Here is a 24,439-nt window from a genome sequence, read left to right on the forward strand (position 1 = left end):
ATATCCGTAGTCTGGTTGTGCATCAAAGGATGTATTCAATAACAATATGGCCGACAGTCGAGCATCTTTGGGTTTCGACAATTATAGCGTAATATCGCTATCTCATACAAATACTTCCATAGCCATAGAGTTTAATATGAGAGGCAAGGCCTTAAAGGGCGCAGCCAGATGTTTCAGTAACCATTAATTATGCAATGTTAAAAAGTTCAATTTATGGAAATAAGGGAGCCTAATTTTCTGTTTAGTTTTTTTATTCATATAGGTCTATCTCAATCTATCTTTGTCCCCGAACCCCCATTTGAGAAGGAGATGCACATAAGAGAAAGAGCAAATTTTTTATTTCCGTAACAGATATTCCGTTTTGGGTCAGCTGATTATATTGGAAGGTGGTCTATCACTTGAACGCTTGCAAATAAAGAGCAATTGCATCGAGCTTCTACCAGACGAATATTACGTTCGTCGGATCATAAAAGCGTTTGAAGCGCTTGATTATATATTGAGCTGACTTCAAAGAGAAGCTGTCAGTGTGTAGGATTGACTTTTAAAGATTGTGTTTTTGTTATATTTTCGTGTATGCGTTACTTTAGAAGTGCTTCGCACTTTGTGCTCTTCGGGCATGAAGGGCTGCACCCTTATTATATTACACATTAGAAAACAGAAAAAAACCCACATGTATTGTGACTGGTCAAATTAATTACTGTGCTAATCGAATGTTGTCTAATACTATTACAGAAATACATAAATGATTGATAGTTGTAAATGTAAATATTGTCCTTTAAAGTGAACAGTCGGGCAAGGATGGCTAAAGTCGGTAAAAATGGTGTGAATGTATCCAGTATAATTTCTTATGAAATGGAAAAATAAAATCTCTCGCCAAAATCTTTCTGCGTACGAAGAAATTAATTTAAAGTATAGGAATCCTAAAACGTACTCCCGGCTGACTATGTCCGTGGTTACATTTCCACGCTGCCTCGCTTTCAATGCTTTCAACTTTCCTTTACTTTAAAGTGTACACGGAATGGTTTGGTATATAAGGCTTGATAAATGTGTCATTGTATAAAATTTAGAATGGAGAAAGTACGAGTTTCATAGCGAATACGGTATTAGAGATAATGAGACTTTTCTCTAGAACACACCTGAAGCCCCAAGCCATTAACCCCGATTCGGGACCCCTGACCTGTGACGTCACGAGGACAACGGGACCTACTCTACTCGCATAAGATAGAGTGGCGATTTTCTGCGTCTGCAATCTAATATAAACTATCTGCTTGTAAATATCGATCTTTACAGACACAAATACATGTGTACATGTCCGATACCTATTTAATATTATCCTCAATCACAGATATGAGTTTGGAATACGCTTGAAAATAGGGATTTATACCATGCATATATTGATGTACCTGTCGTAGATAAATGAACATTTCTGTGCGATTTCTGCACAATTATACACAATATAATGTGTATAATAATCCACGTACGTTGTAAATCTACGGTATTTTGAACCACATATACATGAATATTATGTAAAGGATTCTTGACTATGTTATCCAAAACCCGACTCGGGTCGTTGTACTGGTCAAACCCGCTTTACAAATTTCTGACTTTTTCATATAACCTACCCATACGAATTAAATTATGATTCTAAGCAGAATTTTTTGCATATATGTAAATGCATCTACTAATTGCGTTATATCTGAAATCGATCCATTTTTCATATAATACAGTACATCCGACGACTTGTTGATATTTCGCTCAATTTCATTTATTAGTGTCTTTAATTGAAAAAATAAATCATGCACGAGTCAGACGAAAAAAAGAATGAAGATGTCTATGTCTAATCCAAGTTACAGATATCAAGTACAGAACAAAATCAGAACTGTACTTCCGAATAGCCAATGTCGTGCTGCGTTTATAATCTCTTGTTACCTGTATACTGCAGTAACTACATCCTCGATACTCCAGGGGTTCCGATCACCTACGATCTCTACACCCCTGGACTATTTCATAGTAAAACTGGAGGCAACAGAACAGAACAGGTAATTTAGTCCTTTGATGTACATCAAAAGAACCGTATAGCGGTACACTGTGGTTGACTATGTGGCTTTGAAGTTGGGCGTCGCTCTCTCTGTAGTCTTCAAAGGAAATCTTTGCTGGTCTGTGATTGGTCAAATATTTTCAGCTGAGCTGCCTTCAATTTCACTATGAGATAGTCCAGGGGTGTAGAGATCGTAAGTGATCGGAACCCCTGGAATATCGAGGATGCAGTAACTAAAACGCGTGGTCAACCGAGACTAATGAGGGGGCTAATAACCAGATTACGTAAGAAAGGTGTTTAGTGACCTGTCACGCTTCGTTGATTAGCTCACGTCAGGTGTCAAAAGTAAGATCACAGGTAAGTTAGCGATGGACCATCATTTAATTGATGTATAATGTCATATTTGTTTACACTTATAAATACTTGGTTTACAGTAAAATATACCGTTCGAACATAACATATAACAAGTGTTTAAATCACTAGATGTATACATAATTGTATATTTCAGAATGACCAATGTATACATTTGTCTCGTATATATATTTCTAGTTATATGTATATGTATTTTTATAACAGAGACTACAAAATTATTTATAAATGGCATGTCGAGAAAGAACAATGCAAATATGATGCACAATGTCATAATTTTGATATTTCTGGTAGTTGCTAGATTTTGGATATCCAATTCTTTGTGAATTTTGGTCAATATCGATCATTATATAATACTAATAATGATAATCTATATGACCAATAAATGTACTGTTGAATATTGTTAAAATAACACATGTTCTCATACATGTTCATGTACATGTAGCTATAAAAGGAAGATAGACTTGTTACATCTATAAATGAATTATGTATTTTAAATTCAATTTCTCAAGTGGTTTATTTTTTTTATTTACTCCCCCTCCCAATTTATGTCTATGATATTTACGTGTATTGAAATATGAAATACATTTAACACCTTTTCTTTTCGTTATGATGATTCTTGAAATCCATAGGCCAAGTGAATTTTTATTTATTCAGAAACATATTCAAATGGATAATTATATGAACATCATTTTTCGAATTCGTCTCTTTTTAAATGACATTATTAAAATTGAATATTCCCCAGGTTTGATAATTTAGTAAGCTGTTAAAACAGAGATAAGATCTCTACTTAAAAGTTTTTACACAAGGTACACCTGGCTTATACCAGAAACATAAATAACTTATAATTTCCGCTAATCTACTTATGTATTTAGCATGATTTCAGTTGCAATATTTCCTATTTTATATATAATTAAATCGTCACCATAACTGTATACTGTATATATATCTGTAAAATTCTCGTAACCCCATTTTAGGAATACATATATGTCCACCTTTGTGCTATAACCCCACTACCAAACACCTCACTGCCGTTGTCCTCGTGACGTCACATCCGGTTATTCCCCAAATCAGCATGAGCGGCCGATTCCCTGATTAGCAGTTTATATACAGGTAAAAATCGAGCACTTCGGAAGGCGGTATCTCGGTACTGAAGCGGACGATTTTGATGCGGTTTTCTACATTCTTGTCAGGAGATCAAACAGAATAACATATCTTAATATCATTTTCCATTCCGTGTACACTTTAATGGTCAGAACTGGGAAACGTAAGCAGAACTTTGCCGTCGTATTAATATGTGAGAACTTTTGGAAGGCCAATGAACGCATTTAGACTGGTTTTCTTTGCCCGACTATTCACTTTAAATGTTCATCTGACATATTTCATTTTTGTTTTTGCCTTGACATTGACGATAGAGTCCAGTCAATTTTTCAAGACTTCCTGAGTTTTGTTTTACCACTTTTAACTAAAATTTCTGGTCCAGATACCCTTATCATTATACAGTCATACTGGAAGTAGTCCTTTCAGCTTCGTCCTATTCTATTTTTATAGCAGTTTTTCCTCATGATACAATGTACTAGGGATGTGGGAAGTTTAAATTTCCGTAATCTTTATCCATAAAAATTTGAGTTCCAATATTATAGGAATTTTTTGATAGCTCTCCGTGGTATGTTTTCAATCAGGGCTCCATGCACTGATTATAGGATTAGATATATTAAAATAAGAATGACATAATATGACTCCTTCTAGCCGACTACTAATCCTGAAAAAAATTCAGATACATTGTATGCGTTTGTTTGCACATTTAAATATATCTTTTGTTAGCGAGAGAAGGCATTAACAAAGAACGAACAACCAGAAACATATATACATAGAGATTGGAAACTCCCTCTTTGTCTATGTTGACAGGCAGAGGGACCTCCGGTTTGTAGGCTTTTTGCCTTGGCTAACTACTTTTAAGTGTATTCTTTTAAACATGATATTTTTGCATCAACACAAAGTTTAAACATTATATCATAGTTTTATGTGATCAGTTTTCCCGATTGATGTTATTTAATATGATTTTTGATAGCACAAAAATAAGCAATTTTACCTGGTTTTTCGAAAATCAGGCATTCAAAACCGGAAGTGCGTTTTGTTTTATTAATAAATCAGTTAAAATATTATTTTTTCTATCCAAAATCGTACTCAAACCATCTGAAAATTACTGAACTTTTACACCATATCAAAGTTATCCTTTTATATTCAACTATTTAAAAGTTTATCTAAAAAAAATCTATGCACATACAGAGGTACATCTGCCGATCGTAAAATTGGAGGAGTTGCCAATCTCTATGTATATGTTTCTGGAACAACCAAGGGAGGAAATTCCGTTGAGGAAGTGAAAGAATAAACATGTGTAGCAGTCTCATTATATACTTGTGAGGTAGAATAAACATGTGTAGCAGTCTCCCTAGATACTTGTGAGGTGTTTGGATCAGTATCCCTAGATACTTGTGAGGTGTTTGGATCAGTCTCTCTAGATACTTGTAGGTGTTTGGATCAGTCTCTCTAGATACTTATAGGTGGTTGGTGCGGTCTCTCTAGATACTTGTAGGTGTTTGGAGTAGTCTCTCTAGATACTTGTAGGTGTCTGATGTAGTCTTTCTAGATACTTGTAGGTGTTTGATGCAGTCTCTCTAGATACTTGTAGGTGTTTGGTGCGGTCTCTCTAGATACTTGTGAGGTGTTTAGATCAGTCTCTCTAGATACTTGTGAGGTGTTTGGTGCAGTCTCTCTAGATACTTGTGAGGTGTTTGGTGCAGTCTCTCTAGATACTTGTGATTTGTTTGGATCAGTCTCTCTAGGTACTTTTAGGTGTATGGTGCAGTCTCACTGGATACTTGTGAGATGTTTAGATCAGTCTCCCTAGATACTTGTAGGTGTTTGGTGTAGTCTCTCTAGATACTTGTGATGTGTTTGGTGTAGTCTCTCTAGATACTTTGAGGTATTTGTAACAGTCTATCTAGATACTTTGAGGTGTTTTGGAGCATTTGAATATAGTGATGGCTCCCAAGAATATGGGGAGATGGGTGTGAGAGTTGCTGGTTTGATAGCCATAACTTATGTTGATTTTATATAAATATGATAAGAATGTTCTAATGACTTCAATGTTATACCTAAATATATGACTTTAGCCCACGAGACTGTAGGCTCCATTTTACATTTTATGTTTGTTCAGTACCTTGCCTTTGTTCAGTGCCTTGCCTTTACTGAGTACCTTGCCTTTGTTCAGTACCTTGGCTTTGTTTAGTTACTTGCATTTGTTCAGTACCTTGGCTTTGTTTAGTTACTTGCATTTGTTCAGTACCTTGCATTTTTTCCAGTACCTTTCTTTTGTTTAGTACCTTGCCTTTGTTCAGTACCTTGGCTTTATTTAGTTACTTGCATTTGTTCAGTACCTTGGCTTTGTTCAGTTACTTGCATTTGTTCAGTACCTTGGCTTTGTTCTGTTACTTTCATTTGTTCAGTACCTTGGCTTTGTTCAGTTACTTGCATTTGGTCAGTACCTTGCATTTGTTCAGTACCTTTCATTTGTTTAGTACCTTGCCTTTGTTCAGTTACTTGCATTTATTCAGTACCTTGGCTTTGTTTAGTTACTTGCATTTTTTCAGTACCTTTCATTAGTTCAGTATCTTGCTTTTGTTCATTACCATTCGTCTGTGCAGTAACTTGCATTTGTTCAAAACCTTTCATTTGTTCATTACTTTGCATTTGTCATGCATTTGTTCAATACATTTTGTTTGTTTAGTAACTTGCATTTGTTCTGTACCTTGCCTTTGCTGAGCACTTTGCATTTGTTCAGTACTTTGGCTTTGTTTAGTTACTTGCATTTATTCAGTACCTTGACTTTATTCAGTACCTTGCCTGTGTTCAGTACCTTGCCTGTGTTCAGTACCTTGCCTTTGTTCAGTACCTTGCAGTTGTCCAGTGCATTGCATTTGTTCAGTTCCTTGCCATTGTTCAGTAACATGCATTTGTTCAGTACCTTGCATTTTGTTATTCCTTTTACTTTCTTAAAGAGTTGTCTGCGACAAGCGATCATATTAGTTTTGTGAATTAAATTTGCTATTGTTATCTATTTTTAGTTCTGAACAAATGTTTCTCCTTTAAGCTAAATTTAATTCCTAATAATGCATATTCCACATGGAGATTAACGGAAAATTTAAATGACAGACAAACTGCTTTCTTGGACTTGATTTGGTAAGGATTTATGAGTAATTTATTGTTTGCAAATGCTTCAATAAAGAGAAAAAAGAAAAACAGTTTATCACATAATCTGCCTGATATCCAGTGGTCTCATCCCATGTAATATTTGTGCATATGTCACTAGTATAATATCAACTGAGGCGCTCTTTGTTGTTTTAATTTCTGCTCGCCAAAGATCGAAAAATAAACAAGAAGCTCCTTCCCCCAAGGATGTTTCTTGCCAAATTTGGTTAAATCTATGTAGTACTCTATGACTAGTAGCGATTTAAAGGAAATATTGACGGACAGACGGAGGATGCCACGCAATGATATAAGCTCACCAATCTTCGAGCCAGGTGAGCTAAAAAAAGAAGCAAACCAATTTTTTAAGAATGATTTCATTTCATAAAACCTAAGATCCTGCGTTGTTTTTTGTTTGTTTGTTTGATGTTTTGGTCTTAAGACTCCTCTGAGATATCTTCTTTGTATTTTCAATATCATACCTATTACCTGTAACTACATCTCATAAAGATCGTCTTGGTAAGAAATTATCTCTACCAGTAGTTTGATGATGTAAAGTGTGGAAAGTCACATCATCCAATACTCTATGACATTATGTGTTGGAAATCATCTCGATACTTGTAGGTGTTTGGAGTCCAATTAAACCCGCATGTTACAATAATAATACCCCTACACATGTTCCCTATGTAATATAATATTTTTTTCTTTTCCTTTTCTGGATTGAAGTCCAATATCAATGTTACAGTATTTTTATATTGAAAGTTTCATCCTTTTCAATTAGGTTCGGTTGGTATATACATCTATTTAATATAATGAACCATAAGTAGCTTTGTGATTGTATTTGATCCAGTCAAACTTTCAATCATCCCTTTGTAATCAATAATAAAACCAAGATGGTTATTGACTTCCCATGATTTTATTTTTGTTTTTGTTGTGGTACAATGGACAGAGAAGACTTTGCCACTCTGATGAACACAAAATGAATTGACATGGATAATGAGTGTACACATTGATCCCATTCACTCGGGATCTAATCCCTCCCCACACCTCGCTGATTGGAGTTATCTCCCTTGAGAAGGGATTATCTCAATATTACTGATCGGAGTTACCTCCCTTTAGTAGCATACCTGATGATGTATTTGCCTGTTTTTAAACTCACAGAGCAAATGTTTCTATGTCAAAAATGATAACACTCTTACAGTACTTTCCTCCAGTTTCAATATGAAACTTCCCTCACCAAACATGGCAAATTTCAGTTATCTCCCTTTATTGGGAGTCTAAATGCTCCCTGTCCCATCCATTCTCTACACATGATTTATTAGAGTTATCTCCCATTAGAATGAGCTAGATTTATTACATGCAAGCCAAACCTTTGAAAACAATCACCATTCCAGCTATTTAAACAGTAAGGGAAGCAACTCAGTATTGGTCAAGTTCCTTAGCTCAATGTAACGAAGGTAACTCTAAATAAGCTCAGCTCATAGCTCAGAGTAAGGAGCACATCAATGCATCTCCTTGAGTCCACTTCACACTAACCTCACTCTTTTCTCAGAGTAAGGGAGGTAACTCTACACCAGCCCATCTCCTAGGTTTGTGTTGAAGCACTAGGCCTCAGGAGTTAAGACTTCTGTATACTTTCCCTACACATAATGGATTGTTAGACACTGTATCACAAGTCAAACCTATATGTCTACAACAGTAGTTAAATATCTGATGTTCGAAACCATGAATTGTTGTTTGATGCGATGACAACTTTCAGAATCCTATCTTATATAGACTACAGTATCATAGCTAGGAAGCACTGGCACTGATGGGTAGAGACATAAAAGTTTGACCAGTAGGATGTACTATATCATTGTTAATCACTGTATAAATTATATATGTACACAAATCAGTGTAATCCCGTAATCCTGATTAAATACACAAACCTCGATCCAATATCATCAAATTTATTTCCTTGATACTTACATCTTTTAAAAAATTGGCTCGCCTTATCACTATTTAGGCCAATAGCTCTATAGGAAGTCTTTTCAACAGTTTGGACTTAAGTTCTGGTTGGTTTGTATACACATTATTTTTTGAGCAGATTTACTTTCTGTTAAAACTTAAAAAACAATTTATGGTCCTGTTGCTTACAGCTGAACACACCCTACAAAACAGTTCCTGACACGTAACATTAATTATAATGACACACTCAACAATTAATTACACCAATCAACTACAACAGTCTGGTTTGGACTAGCAATAACAGTTATGTACAAATTACAGGCTGAGTGTACAGCTAACAATGTTCAGTACTTCAATAATACTCATTTGTATGGGCTTTAATGTCAGACCTACTCAGATACAGGATTACTTTGTTTTCCCTTATCTAAACCTCTTGCTTTTTATATACATGACGATAGCAGGGGAAGCTGGTAATAAATGAGGTAAAAACACCTGAAAATATTTGTTGAGTTCCCCGAAATGTTACAAAAAAGGGTTATCTCCCTTGAATCATAGGTTGTCTCCTCTGCAATACTGGAAATGTTAAGAACAAGACGGTTATCTCCCTTGAACAATGGGTTATTTCCCCTGCAGTCCTGAGTATCAACAGAAGATGACATTGCCTCCATACACAACAAACCTCATAGAAAGTTTGAGCTGATTTTGTATAAAGTAGAAAATATGACGACATTAAACTGTCCTAACATTTCTACTCAAGCCCCTAACACCTCTACTCAAGCTCTCTCTATACTTAGGCCAACACCTGGTCACATAACGTCTGCAGTAGAAAATCTATTTGTACCTAACAGTAGGGTACAGGGACTAGCCGTAGGATGATGACCTATATCACAGATTACAGAAAGCCTTAATGCTTCCTGACACTAGATGCTGGCCTCACCACAAAATTCAGCTTGTAATGTGATTGAGTGGGCCTGCATGGTGATGATGATTCTCAGCCCCACAATGTATATGTACATATGAGTGATGTGTTCTCACATGGAAAAGTCGAGGCCATCACACACTCTGTATCACAGAAACTATGAGATCAACTAAGCGCTCCACTCAAATTGCAACATTATAAAGAGGGAAAAAACGGTATCATACTCTATTTGTTTGAGGCCTACCATGAGAAACCCACTGTTGATATAGGTATATACTAGCAATGGAGCAGACATGATGAATCACCATTTTATGTATATAAATGTAGCTTGAAATGAGAGAAATTAAACATAGCATGGGGTGGGGGTAATCTGTTGAAAATTAAAATTTTTATTATTCTGATGTTTTATCATCATATTGAATGTCATGACCTAAATATTAAATACAAGGTCATGACCGATTTTTGCAACTGGAGGTCAAGACTCCATTTTTATATTTTAAAGTCATGACCTTAACACCGATAGAGAAAGTGTTTTTATGCATGGACTAGGCCTGTTGTAGTGAAGATCTGCACAATAAACTATTCTGAAATGAAAGTTGCCCATACATCTAGGCTAGCAGCTGATGGAAGTAGGATATACATGGCACATTGAGACTGCCAACAATGCTATGGCACAGTGTTAAATCCTAAGTGTTTGTTTAGATATGAAGCACTCAAAACAAGATGATTTCTGTAACATACCTGGTCTGACAAAATGACACCACGTTTGAGCTGTGTTAGCCATGACTTTTCCATGTTTTCCAGTTATGTACATCATATAGAACACATCTGGATACAGGCATTCCTGGGATATACAATACAACAACAACACTCCATATCAGGCCACCACGACACACACATTGTAGGACGAAGCCACGATACAACGACAGCCCAGAATGATGAACCACACCAATGTGATGAGGAAGTAACCATGATGATGTATGATGACGGGACGTCCCTACTAACTACAGTCGATGATTTACTATTTACAACGACACAACTATCAATAACCCTTCAGCGCTACCAAACCAGTATCTAATGATCTACCCTTGTATCAAAATATACGCATTGCAGCAGCCTTATATGGCATAACGAAATGTTCTCATGTCTTAAAAAACACAATTAACATTGTACAAATAAAACGTAGATGCTATAGATACACATTGGCGATGAGTATTGTCCAACAGACAATAACACTCACCGTCGGAATTTGGTGAAAACATGTATAAATAATTTATTTCTACTTAGCTGTTAATAATACTTGTCTTTCCTTGGACACCAATAATAATAATAATATATGACTTTCAACAACTGCGACATTTATCATATAATAAAATGAAAAATAATTCATTCATGTGAAACACCCTAGTCCTGATCTCATATAAAATCATCGTATACACATTTAAATCTGCCATTCACACTCCCACATATAAAAACAATAAAAATCTTCTAACATCACTCAATATACAACTGAATATTTAGCCTCAAACACACTGCTGAAGCCCGGGAGCTTCTGTAACTCTGATACTCACTGTTACTGAGGCTTATATAACTCTGATACTCACTGTAACTGAGGCAGTTCTATAGCGGGCGGTCGACCACCACTACTCTCCCCTACAGACGACAACTAGTTTGGCTCCTATTACGGAAATCACAGATTTCTTTGGCATAACCGTCAGTTACTATGTATGCAAGCCCTAAGGTGGCAGAACCTAGAATGATGTTCCTCAAAGAGAAAATTACCTTGTGGCAAAAGTTTGCCCGGACAATGTCTACAGTACTGCCAACCAGCGACAATATTCTAAATCATGTCCTATGGTGGCCAAGCATTAGGCGATGTCTCTTAAGTTCCTGACAACCAGCGACAATATTCTAAATCATGTCCTATGGTGGCCAAGCATTAGGCGATGTCTCTCAAGTTCCTGACAACCAGCGACAATATTCTAAATCATGTCCTATGGTGGCCAAGCATTAGGCGATGTCTCTCAAGTTCCTGACCACCAGCGACAATATTCTAAATGATGTCCTATGGCAAAGCTTGAGGCAACTTACCAAGTTCTAGCTGCCCCCTAGAGAGAGTAGTAGTAGTGCCCGCGTTCTCTCACTTACACAGCCTCACTATACATAATAAATACATCATGAGCATTGATTCAGAATTGATATTCCGATAATCATATAATCAATCATTTTTTTTTTTATATTAGTACAATATCTACAAGGACAACAGCTGCTCGCCAGATCTGATGAGGATGTGAATCGACCATGTTCTTGTCAGAGCTGAAGAATCAAATGTATGCTTGGTGTCGCTGATGAAGATAGGTACCAAACTATCTTATGATCTGACAATTACTGATTCATTGTAGCTTTTGATCTGGCGGACAGCTATGACCATAAATATATATATATAATCATCATCACCACTGTAAAACAGTTCTTCTCCTCTCCCAATGGTGACTAACACTATACCAAACAAAGCTCTTAGCTGTTGTTCTGGGGAAACTTCTTTACAATCACATCATTATCAATCATGTCTTATGAGCTCACCACAAATCACACAACCACTTTGGGTTTCTTCTCTCCACAGTAATCAGTTACCCAACAGAACTAACAGCTACAGATGTAACAATGGAAAATGTATTGTTCTAAACAACATAAACAAAGCACTTTTCATTGTTATTTTACAGACATTGTGTCCTACATCCAAACCGAGAAAAGTCACCACAATCTTCTCCATGTGATTCGGATCTAAGAAATAAAATGGAACAAAATATGAGACAGCAGTATTTTAATGTCTGTAGAACCCAGAGCTTTTGTTTGATATAGGTCACCAAAGTCAATGTGATGTCACCACAATGAACTAATGTCACTAGACAAAGTGATGTCACCACATTGTAGTAATGTCACCACATTGTAGTAATGTCACCACATTGTAGTAATGTCACTATATTGTAGGTGATATGTCACCACATTTTAGTAATGTCACCACATTGTAGGCGATGTCACCACATTGTAATGTCACCATATCTCTGAGAAGCTGTATACACCATTCCCATCAAATAATTTCTACAATACACATATATACAGAGTCGATGAGATGGTGATTATGCTAACAGTGCAGTCAGCAACTTCAGCTTAAATAGATGATAAAACTTTTTAACCACCTCCTTCATTATTCTTTCCCTTTTCTACTTAAAAGTATCACTCTTTTTATCAGCCGATATTAAGATCTGTTTTAATTCCAAATCATAAACCAGGAGTTTAAATATATAGTCCATGATGTACTTAACAATCTGTTTTAAAAGAATTATAAAATATTTCAGTGAAGTTGCATTTTGTGTTGTTAGCTGTTCTTCCAGGACGCATCACAGACTGTGTAGACAGCCTCCAGCAGTATAAGGTACAAGTCCGAGAAATTTTGGTGCCGTGACCAGGATTAGTCGAGCACGACCAAGAATGATGTGAGGTGGCAGTTGATGTCAGTTGGAACGCTTTAAGTCATGATCACTGAGCTTGCTGGAATCCTGTCAAAAGAAGACATTCGTTAAGTCATCTTGAAGTGTATAAGTTATGGTTATAGCCTGAACTATTCCAACCAGATATAAAATATTTGAAAAGTAAAAACAACAGAAAAATACTGGGAGTAAATTAACAGCCAATTTGACATAAATACATGCATTCAAACAAAAAACCTACAGCTGTAGTATGATGGTTCTATACAAACACACTTTTTGAATTGTGATATAATTCCCCAAAAAAAGAACATGATTTAACCCCGGCAGTGACACCTACTTTAATCTTGTATCCACCCTCTGTTCTCTCATCATTCTGCAGCAGAAACAAAAATCAAATTAAAAACACACAGACGACACAAAACACAATACAAGCCTGATTCATGTCTGTCTTTTCCATGGATTTTCCAAGAATTAACCAGTAAGAAAGAATGACTATAGTTACATGAGAACATGAATCAGACAAAGAGAGGTAACTCTTGGTTACTGGTGTTGTGAAACAGATGTAAACCAGCCAGGTGTCAAAATCAAAACAGAAAAATCATAACAGAACAGAAAATCTGAAATAAAGGCCCAACCAGCCATCACACGACCCGAAAAATAACAACACTTTGTCGGGACCATGCAGGATCATTTCATGCAAGTTTCAGCCAATGCATAGAACTTACAGTTGCGACCTTCGGGTCAGATGACCTAATAAGGGAAACCAGCGTCACCGACATATTACAGTTGCCGGTGCCCAGGGCTTTACCAGTTACATTTGGTAACAATACTTGTGTCTGTATTGATGGTTAAATATGCTGATTTTTGTGTGTAAAATAATTAATGTTCTGCTTATCATACATTTATCATTATATCTGTTCTGCTGGTTAAAATATTGGTGATTACAAAGAGATTGAGAATGTATTAGCAGTACATCAGACGTCACACACACGTTAGGAACTAAATGCCCGAGCATTCTAGCCAACTGAGTATATGGACATGCTCTAGATACAGGGTATGTGTTATGGTGTTGCTGATGAAATGAATCCTTTGTTTATCACAATGTAAACTACTTGGTCTGTATAACTACTTTAGAAACGTATACAGCTACCTCATTACACCATCAGAATGACACTTCTTTATAAAGACTTCATGCATACAGGTAGAAAAAAATCTTGGAAAGATAGTAAGAAAATTGTACTTGTACAAAATAAAATAAAAGTTAGGTAAAACTTAATAAAATAAAATAAAAAGTGAAAAATAAAAACTGCAGGATATGTAAGACAGACAAAATGTCGGAAAAGTTGGCCATAAAAGTCCAACTCACCCAGGTCAGGATGCCTCGTCACGGAGCGGACTTGAGATAATTTAGGGCCATCATTCCACCGACACCTGCCCCAAGAGATAGGGAAATACCACCTAAGGTTGTGTAACATACTTCCTACATCAGTACATCAATCGTACAAATCATGTCAGCTAGCTAATTGATTGAAGCACCTGTTCTGTCTGGTCACTTATCCCTCAGTGATATAATGGACATCATCAGTTCAAAATCAAACTAATATTGGACAAATCTAATTGACAAGTGTCGGAGCCCAATCCCACAGTCCAGTTAAATTACTCTATTCATGGCATTAAATCCCTTTATTACAAATGCTTTGTCCTTTGTTTGGAGCCAAAACGTTTTTCTTTTTTAATTCAAAATGTAAGGAAAATATCTTCAGTAAGGTTTAGGTTTTATCTGTCTTTTGCAGATATCAGTCATTTTGACTAAAATATTACCAGTTCCATATAGAAGTTTTAAACAAAAAGAAGGGTTTTTTCTAATTCAGATTCAGAGTTAGTGTTCAACATAATGAAATAATTGATGAATTTGTAAGATTTAATGAATTATTTTAATAAATATCTGCAAGCAAAGGATTAGTGCTGTATGTTAATCAAAATTTAAAAAAACCAATTTGAAATAAATTAGGTGATATGGAAAAAGGTCAAAACGTCATAGAACAGACTAAAAAACAATCAATATTGTTTGTATGTATCCCACTTAGATTTTCATATATGGCTCATTTCATCAACAAGTAAATTACCTGTGAGTAACCAGTTTAGTTTGGAAAAAGACAGTATAATTATATCACACAGAATCACACACAGTAAAAAGCCAGAGGTGATACAAACGGTTCAACATGCCCAAACAATTCTCAGGACAGCAGGCAGACATATCAGGAAATGTTACAATGATGTAAAAAGTTTTTAAACAATTTTAAAGTAGAAAAGGCGTAAAGTTCGCAAAAGTAACTAATCAAAATAATTTCGGACAAAAAGAGCAAATAAAACAAAGCTTTGTAGAATGATACATGAACAATCAATATATCAGTATTTATCATGCAAGGGTGTCTTTGACCGTACTTTTGTACAAGTAAAGAGAAAGGAGCCATTTATCCAATATGTCTGCACTGTTGTTATGGAGACAGAATGGGAGGAATAACACACACGGAAAGCTACACAGGATCGAGTATCAGACGAGTCTCAGTACCAACAGGTTCTGTACCCAGCATGCACCTCTCCCTACCCATAATACTAGAATCTATCTGCAATGTTTCAATTACCACGAAATGCACAAAAAACCATCCGTCCCTCATGTTTTTGACTGTATGTTTAATCCATTACTATGCCAAGTCTAGTACAGGATTATTTTTGCATAATTTGTCTTAATTTGTTATCAGAATATTCAACTCCCACCCTTATGCTGTATATACCAGCATAATTTGAGGAAATAGGATATGTTGATCTACTAGTTTAATTCAGTTCCACTCACTACCATCATCCTCATTGATACCAATGGTTTTTAACCAAATAAACTTTATATTTAGAACCAACATCCTTCATGAAATTGCATCACAGTTCTCTGCCTGTTTCCCTCCTTTTTGATGAAAATTGCTATTACTGCATTTAATCTATTAAAATTTACTGCATTTAATCTATTCAAATTTCTTAGTAAAGATTTTGTTCGTTTGTTTTATTTTTGCATTCAGACTTAGTTTTCTTGTTGGTTTGCCCATCTGTCCTAAGGAATATATGTATATATATATATAGGTTGTTTATATACTTGATGATACATGTGATTAAACTCAACTGGCAAACTGGCAGTGTCTCTCTTGCATTATGTCAAAATAAATATACAGAAATTAAAATTTTCATTCAACAAATTTTTGTCCAGTTATAAAGACATTGGTCACTCAATCATTTTCATAATTTATCTTTATTATACGTTTTTATCACCATGCAAGGGAGACAACTAGCTGATGCCCCCACCACACACATGGACAAACAAATCAAACAATAATGACCTGTTTCCACTCCTTCATCTGAAATTTATATAAATTCTTCTATAAACTTATGAGTCTTAGAATAGACAAAAAGCTATGTGCAAGTATTTCTATACCAAAATGGGGAAACAAACTAACTGAAATTTTTTATTATTTTTTTTGGTTTGTAAATAAAAACAAGCTCTTATATAGCTGGAAATGCTAAAACATTTCAGAAAATGATAAAGTCTGTTTTTAAGCCACACAGAAGAAAGATCACATCATATACACCTTACAAAAGTCCATCACAATTAGGTGCATAAAATGTTTTCTTGTTAGACTAGAACTTCCCCTTTGAAAAATCATGCAAAAAAGAGAGAAATAAAAGAAACTTAGAAATATCATACAGTATAACAAGTCTATGTGTCCATCTGTCCTGCTCTGGAAGAGCTGTTTGAAGTTTTTTTGTTTCCAAACAAATCTATTGAAGTCACTGTTCCACAAAAGTTAGCCAGTGACAACTGTCCACAGAGACTTGTTACACTGTACATTCCAGATATAAAAAGATCCTGTACTATAGCAGTAAAGGGTTATATCAGGCTGTAAGGGGCCGTACCTTGCTGCATTGGGTATCCCATCATGCCTGGCTGCTGGCCGTTAAACTGCTGCTGTTGGCCTGGCTGCATCTGGACCTGACCCCATTGTTGTACAGCTGTCGGCACATTCATACTGTAATCATAGCAACCACCATATATACTGTAACCACTAACCATAGCAACCAACATTTGTACTAACCATAGCAACCAACATTGGTACTGTAACCATAGCAACCAACATTTGTGTTGTAACCATAGCAACCTAAATTTATATATACCATTACAACCAAGAAAACTGACTGTAATAATTCCTGTAACCCTAGCAACTAACATGTTTATTGAAACATCTGATGAAACCAAATCAACAAAAGAAAATTGCCTACAATAACTCCTGCAACCATTGAAACTAACATAATGTCTGACTAAGTCCAAGCTTCAGTATCAGGACAGGATGAATGTGTAATTGTTACCTAGTATATCAAGCATACAAACAACACTGCAGCTATATGGTAACTAAATTTTCTATAAAACTTTGGAACAATAAGAAACATTCATATGATTTTAAGCTATATCTGATATCTAAGTATAGGTGATGAAGTTTGACCTTGGTGATACCCTACCTGTATGTCTGGTAGTTGTAGCCTGCAGGCCACTGATTGATGCCTCCAGCCTGCATATAGCTGCCCTGTGCCATATTCTGATAGGCCCCTGGGAAGTAGTAGCCCATGTTGAAATATGGTGAATAGGAGGAGGGCGAGCTTGTGGAATACTGCTGCTGTGGGCTCTGTTGGGCGGGACTATTCTGTGTGGGCTGTTGACAAAATGGATTAAAATTACTAAGGGCTTAGCCAGTTAAGGTGAGATGCAAGTGAATATTTATTTTAAATTTGGCTAGGATATTTTAGTTTAGATGATTTGATGATGAAAATGAAAACTTATGGTTGAGGTGAAAACTTACAAGGGGTGTGACGGAGCCTCCAGTGCTGTTTTGACTAGGGTCGTTTGACTCTTTGCCCCAGGAACATTTCACTTGCTGTTCGTTAACCATTGTACCATGTACAGTACATATGGCTTGGGCAGCTGCTTCTTTTGTGGAAAATCTGAAACCAAGTTTAAATTGTTTAGAACTGAGTAATATTGAAAGTAATCATTATGTTTATCAATGTCAAATGTAAATGAGCAAACAGAATATTTGGTTTCTTATATATTTGCCTTCCTATGGCAAAGCAATTTGGTAAACAATCACAAACTTTGAAAGTGAAGAATTTTTATTCAGCAGTTGTTGAAAACAAAGATTTATAGGATAAAGTCCTTACCTGATGAAAGCATAACCTTTATCTTTGAATACTCGAACTTCTTGTATTGTGCCGTAAGTGCTGAATGTTTGACGTATAAGTTCTTCTGCAAAACAAAAATATCAACATCTGGGGGATTAGTTCAAACAGAACATAAATCTTAACAGCTAGGCTCATCAACATTTCTTAACTGATAAGGAGTTCCAAACTTAAATTCATTGAGAGAGTAAATAATGTTTTTTCCTTAGAATTAAGAAATGTTGATGGAATGATATCAAATCCTCTCCTCCCAATCTACCACCTAAGGTAAGCACTGAGTCCCTTCTGCTTCCTTCCTGCTTGTCATCTTTGTATACCATTCCCCCTACTTTTGTCCTGAAGATCTACGAATTAAGTAAGTAGAAGTGGTGTGACACCTACATTTATCCATTCTTTGTCACGTAAATTCTGATTATCTTGTTGTTTTTACATGTATTCCTTTCTTTTAACTGACTAGATTTGTCTTATAGAAAACCCAAATCAATTAAACCAAAGTGTTTCATAAAATTCTGCAGGAGCTGAAAACAAATTTCAGATCAATTTATATCACATTTAAAAAAAAAAATCAAAAAAAGTCTATGCTTTCATATTATTCTCCTGATAAAATTCAGTGAAGGTATTCCCGAACAAATTACATATACTTTATCTTAGGAGACTTAAATGGTCCTGCTTCCGTTTAAAATCATGAGGACAGACATGGTTAAGACTGCACATTCCCTATCACAAGCATAAGAAAGGTATATGTACTGTAGAGGTCATTGGCTTAGAACAATATCAAACTATTATAAAGGCATACAACATAAAAAAACAATAAGCACAATTCAAAGATTTTATAGAACCAGGCATTCTTAAATGGCATCGTTTTGAAACTAAATGATAAATATGATATTAAAACCTTTTATGTAGTGGAGCACAGCCTGTAATGAAAAATCAAATACGGAAGCAGATCAGACAAAACTTCATAATGTGTATGGAAAATATCCTATAATAGTATCATTACATGTTTGGAGCAGCAGTGATACAGTAGGAAATCGGAGACCTTTTGTATAATCCAACGGGTCACATGACGCCCTATCTCATTCAGTGCTATGTGTCAAATGGCAAATTATGGAGATCTCAAAAACAATTTAATGCGCTGCTTTTCGGTGTTTCGTAAGGTTGTAATGATATTTAACATGCCATACTACAAAATCTTCCACTGCACGCAGTCACAGCTAATTCAATCCCTTTCCATGCTCGATGTTTTCATTGCCCGGAGACCTTATCAGGATAATGGTGTAAAAATAAGGAGGATCGCTTATCACACGACAATCTATTTATCCATGATGTCTATTGATAGCTGTACAAGCACACATTAAACTCTACAAATTGGACAAAAACCTGTGGGGCTAGAAGGTATAAAAAAATCTTGTGCCAGGGGTCTCCAAACTGTACAAAGTGGACAAACCTGTTGGGCTAGGAGGCCAAGAAATATGTTTGCAACAGGGGTCTCCAAACTGTACAAAGTGGACAAACCTGTGGGGCTTGGAGGACCAGGAGTATCCCTGCAATAGGGGTCTCCAAACTGTTAATAAAGTACAAAAATGTGGATCTGAGACTGAAATGTCCCTGTAACAGGGGTCTCCAAATTGTACAAGGTAAACTAACCTGTGGGACTGAGACTGAAATGTCCATATCTTTTTGTTTCTGAGTAACTTTTAATTTAGCAAGATTATAGTTTTGTCTTACAACATCAAGTCATATCCATGACACCACATCATTATCTGTGTTTACTGCCTGATGAGCTAAGGACACCTAAAATCCTCATAAACAATGGATGATAGAGGTAAAACAGGTAACAATAATCATCCATCTCAGTTGTATCCTTGAGTATATTACCAACATTAACACAGACAACAGTTCATGGTTTCTGGAATACTTCCATTCATTCTCTCCATTGATTTCTCATTAACAGCAAATGACACTCCAGTATCTGATGCTAGCCGATCTCATACTGCCAGTGTAAGGAAAATATTTCATAGGATAACATCATCCAATCAAATTATCTCACTCCATCATTTTTATGTCAAAATAAATCTTTCAACACTTGGTACATTTTTTGTTACATCTGAAGTTAATTTCCCTCCAGTTTCCATATATGACAGATTATGAGTGGGATGAGGTGAGCCAATTATAAATATCTTGTATCAAAACAAAGATTTGTCCTCTCCAAGTCGGGACACAGGTGTAGGGGTGACACTGTACAGACTGTACTCAGTACAAGCACCCGTCATTTCTGGTAAAACAGGATTCCAGCTAAATGTGTTGCTCAGATGACAGAAGAGAAGTCAGTAATGAAGAGATCTGATTTAGAGCTTCCTTACACAGGAAATTAAAATTTCCAGCATACCTCCTTCCTCTAATTTGCTCTGCATGTCGGCATATTGGGCACACATCCGTAGCCGAATCAAATTTGGAGTAAAACATGGAAACAATTAGTGTCCAGGCACGCTTCACAATAATAAATACATAACAGAATATATGAGAAGGCATTTTTATGTTTCATTTTGTGTGTCTTAAATGAAACGTCTGGTAGCAGACATCAGTGGAGACATCCTGACATATAGCCACTAGTCTACATCTTCCTTTTTAATGAAAGAAATGCATAACCTGATTTAGTTTCTTGTCCTAGAAACTAGATATCGTTAAAAATCTGTTTCAGTAGTTCAAAGCTGTTAAAGAGCGTGTTTTAAAATGCATGGTAAAATTTGGATTGATAAGACAAAATGACCACACTATTTTGTCAAACCCTTCATTTGTAGGCTTCTAATGAATACATAAACCAAAGTCAAAGGGTGTGAACAGCATACTTATGGTATTTAAAACTGTTATGTTATCCTAGATTATATAAAGTAATGTTAGCATACCTATTTTTGTGCAATCAAATTTTAGCGCCAATGCCAACTGAAAGACTGTTGGTTATACGATGATAGGTGACGGTACAGAATGAAAAAAAATAATTCAGGGGAGATAATTCACCTGTTAAAGTACTGAAGGGAGGTAAATCTAGGAGAGATAACTCACCTGTTAGACTGTTGGTTATACAATCATAGGTGACAGTACAGAATGAAAAAAAACTAATTCAGGGGAGACAATTCACCTGTTAAAGTACTGAAGGGAGGTAAATCTAGGAGAGATAACTCACCTGTTAGACCATTGGCTATGCCACCACAGTAGACTGTACAATTTGTAGCACTTGACTGGTTGTATACTTCATCATATGACATCTGTTTTACAGCTGAAAATTAACGAAGAAAAGTCATCAAAGATTCATTCACTGAAACTTATCACAAGAAATTATTACATCAATTTTTATTTCTTAACATAGAGGTCTCTATTTTAACAATTACAACATTGAAGTGTTAATCAGGAAAGTTAGGCTAATTATGGGTGAGTTATCGAGAGACCTACTTTCTTTAGGTACAGGTGCTGGAGGTTTTCTGGTTGCCCAGTTGGTTCGTATAGCTCGATTGCCTAGCCACTGTCCATTCATACCACCAATTGCTGTTTCAGCATCCTGTTAAAATAGAATAATGCATGAAAATTATCAATTAATAGAAAGAACAAACATATTCATTTTCTTAATGTTATACTGGTAACAATGTTTATTTGCCATAAAATAACATAAATAAGAGCAGAAAGAAATAGTTTGTCACCAACCATCCTGTAAACTTAAAAAAACTATATAAAATAAGGTAAACACATTTTTCCTGATTGAGACACAGACAGAAGTAGTTAAAAGTTTGCGGAAAAATGCCTCTAAAACGGAGGAAAATGTCCTAGATCTGAGAGGCCCAAACACCTTGATTGTAGCCCAATGAAACTACTTTTACATTAAAACGTTACCCAATAGAAGGCTTGTTTGGCAAAGATTCGCCAACAGAATGCTTGCTATAAATAAGCCTGAAATTGTTCTCCAGACATCTTGATACAGATAGGAGATAGAGGAGATGGTCAGTATATCACACAAATATTACTTGTCTATGGATTTGTTCAGAAAATGTGAAAACATTAAAATAATTGTGGTGATGAGAAATTGCAGTACTTTCACATTACCCAAGTTTTAATGTGATATGCTCATGATCATTACACCTTTCTGTGTTGGGTTTGGAGGAGAATATTCATATCTATTTGTGCTAAAAGTACACATAAAAATGGCAGTGCTTGATCTCAATCCAATTAGAAGGAAGATGCATTACCGCCATACCACAGTGTAATTAGCGGAGGATTTATCTCGTTAAACTGGAGCACTAAGTAGGTGTTAAGACCAATTAGTTTATGAGGTAGATCTACTGTGTGTGGTAAGATTTATCAACAAGTCACTTGTACATATTTCTTCATTACCAGGAATTATTAAATTATCTTTCCGAGTCGCACTGACAGTGAAAATTTGATAAGTGACGAAGGAACACGATTTTCATTAAGACGACACCCAGAAAACAATGTTTTACAATTAATATCTCTTACACATTATTACACATTACAGTACATTTACCCTTGGAATCAATATTTTACAGTAATAATAGTCAAACACTTATCAAAAAAAAAGTCACATGACTCTTTACTTACTCAATGTATTGACAACTTAACCAGAGAATAATTAGCATTGTAGACTTGTCAACAGATAAATGCTGCCGATTGCAGATGTTGTGTGTAAGTTAAGTTGACCAGACGAGGTAAGTCTAGTCTGTCGTCGCGTGACGGAGTCATTGTTTACACTATCTTCGTGTCTGTGTCAGTCGACTTCCCAGACCATCTCCTTGACAATGGCTGATGATTGTATGTAAATTTTCTATGTCAATAACAAATGGGTACAACAGCGCCATCCAGAATTATTCTGCACCGAACACAGGTCCCATAGGGCTGCAGTGACCCTGCGGGATACAGCGTGTCCAATGAGCACTATCAATGCGACATTGTGGGACAGTAAACAACACACTCACAGCGGATTGCCTTTAATCAGCTCTGCAATCATCCACTAATACTTTCAAGCTCCAGTCATATTGGCTGACAGACACAAATTATACTACCCCAAAATGAAGATAATGAAAATTATCGGGACCTTGGCTACAGCATTTTGCCAATTAAGTCAGTATTGGTTTAATGACGGCTTAAATAGACTTCATTACCTATGTTGTGTATCACTAAACCCAGTAAAACAGCAATCCACTGTACCTGTTTTAATTACTTCTCTCGTTAGAGTAAGTGTAACTTCTTACAAGGTCGAAGTGTTGTCATTGACCTAAATTATACTTATCCAATCACTAGATTGCCTGTGTGAAGGTCCTATACAACTCAGACAGCTTTGTGGACTATTGTAACAGCTAGGGGCATTATGAGTGACTAATTAGCTAGTTTCATGGCAAAGTGGATTTCCTAAAGTCAAACACTGTTTTGTGGATGTTGTGTCTTCATTTGCAGCATGAACAATGTATGAACAGTATAAAGTGACTTTAGAATGTAAATATCATACAACATAAACAGTATAAAGTGACTTTAGAATGTAAATATCATATAACATGAACAGTAAAAAGGGACTTTAGAATGTAAATATCATACAACATAAACAGTATAAAGTGACTTTAGAATGTAAATATCATACAACATGAACAGTATAAAGTGACTTTAGAATGTAAATATCATACAACATGAACAGTATAAAGTGACTTTAGAATGTAAATATCATACAACATGAACAGTATAAAGTGACTTTAGAATGTAAATATCATACAACATGAACAGTATAAAGTGACTTTAGAATGTAAATATCATACAACATGAACAGTATAAAGTGACTTTAGAATGTAAATATCATACAACATGAACAGTATAAAGTGACTTTAGAATGTAAATATCATACAACATGAACAGTAAAAAGGGACTTTAGAATGTAAATATCATACAACATGAACAGTATAAAGTGACTTTAGAATGTAAATATCATACAACATGAACAGTATAAAGTGACTTTAGAATGTAAATATCATACAACATGAACAGTAAAAAGTGACTTTAGAATGTAAATATCATACAACATGAACAGTATAAAGTGACTTTAGAATGTAAATATCATACAACATGAACAGTATAAAGTGACTTTAGAATGTAAATATC

At 35.5% G+C, this 24,439-nt stretch overlaps 1 protein-coding gene across 10 annotated transcripts in view; it reads right to left on the reverse strand.

The window, feature by feature from the left end:
* Window positions 1-7,552: 7,552 nt before the first annotated feature.
* Window positions 7,553-24,439, reverse strand: part of LOC138334375 (nucleolysin TIAR-like) — a 231,491-nt gene continuing 214,604 nt past the window's right edge. For 7 of the 10 annotated variants that reach the window (XR_011210121.1, XR_011210119.1, XR_011210126.1 and 4 more), the window contains 10 exons: window positions 21,737-21,842; window positions 21,471-21,563; window positions 18,269-18,353; window positions 17,911-18,052; window positions 17,573-17,763; window positions 16,973-17,085; window positions 16,399-16,416; window positions 14,379-14,443; window positions 13,350-13,385; window positions 7,553-13,081 (listed from right to left, as the gene is read on the reverse strand). Coding sequence is in view for 2 of the 10 variants with exons in the window: in XM_069283046.1 (XP_069139147.1) it covers window positions 13,381-13,385; window positions 16,399-16,416; window positions 16,973-17,085; window positions 17,573-17,763; window positions 17,911-18,052; window positions 18,269-18,353; window positions 21,471-21,563; window positions 21,737-21,842 (753 nt within the window). In the remaining 8 variants the exon portion in view is untranslated. The remainder of the gene's footprint in view (window positions 13,082-13,349; window positions 13,386-14,378; window positions 14,444-16,398; window positions 16,417-16,972; window positions 17,086-17,572; window positions 17,764-17,910; window positions 18,053-18,268; window positions 18,354-21,470; window positions 21,564-21,736; window positions 21,843-24,439) is intronic. The other 3 variants (XR_011210120.1, XM_069283046.1, XM_069283047.1) reach the window with 3 other exon arrangements.

This window comes from Argopecten irradians, chromosome 11 (assembly GCF_041381155.1).
Source record: "Argopecten irradians isolate NY chromosome 11, Ai_NY, whole genome shotgun sequence".
Lineage (NCBI taxonomy): Eukaryota > Metazoa > Mollusca > Bivalvia > Pectinida > Pectinidae > Argopecten > Argopecten irradians.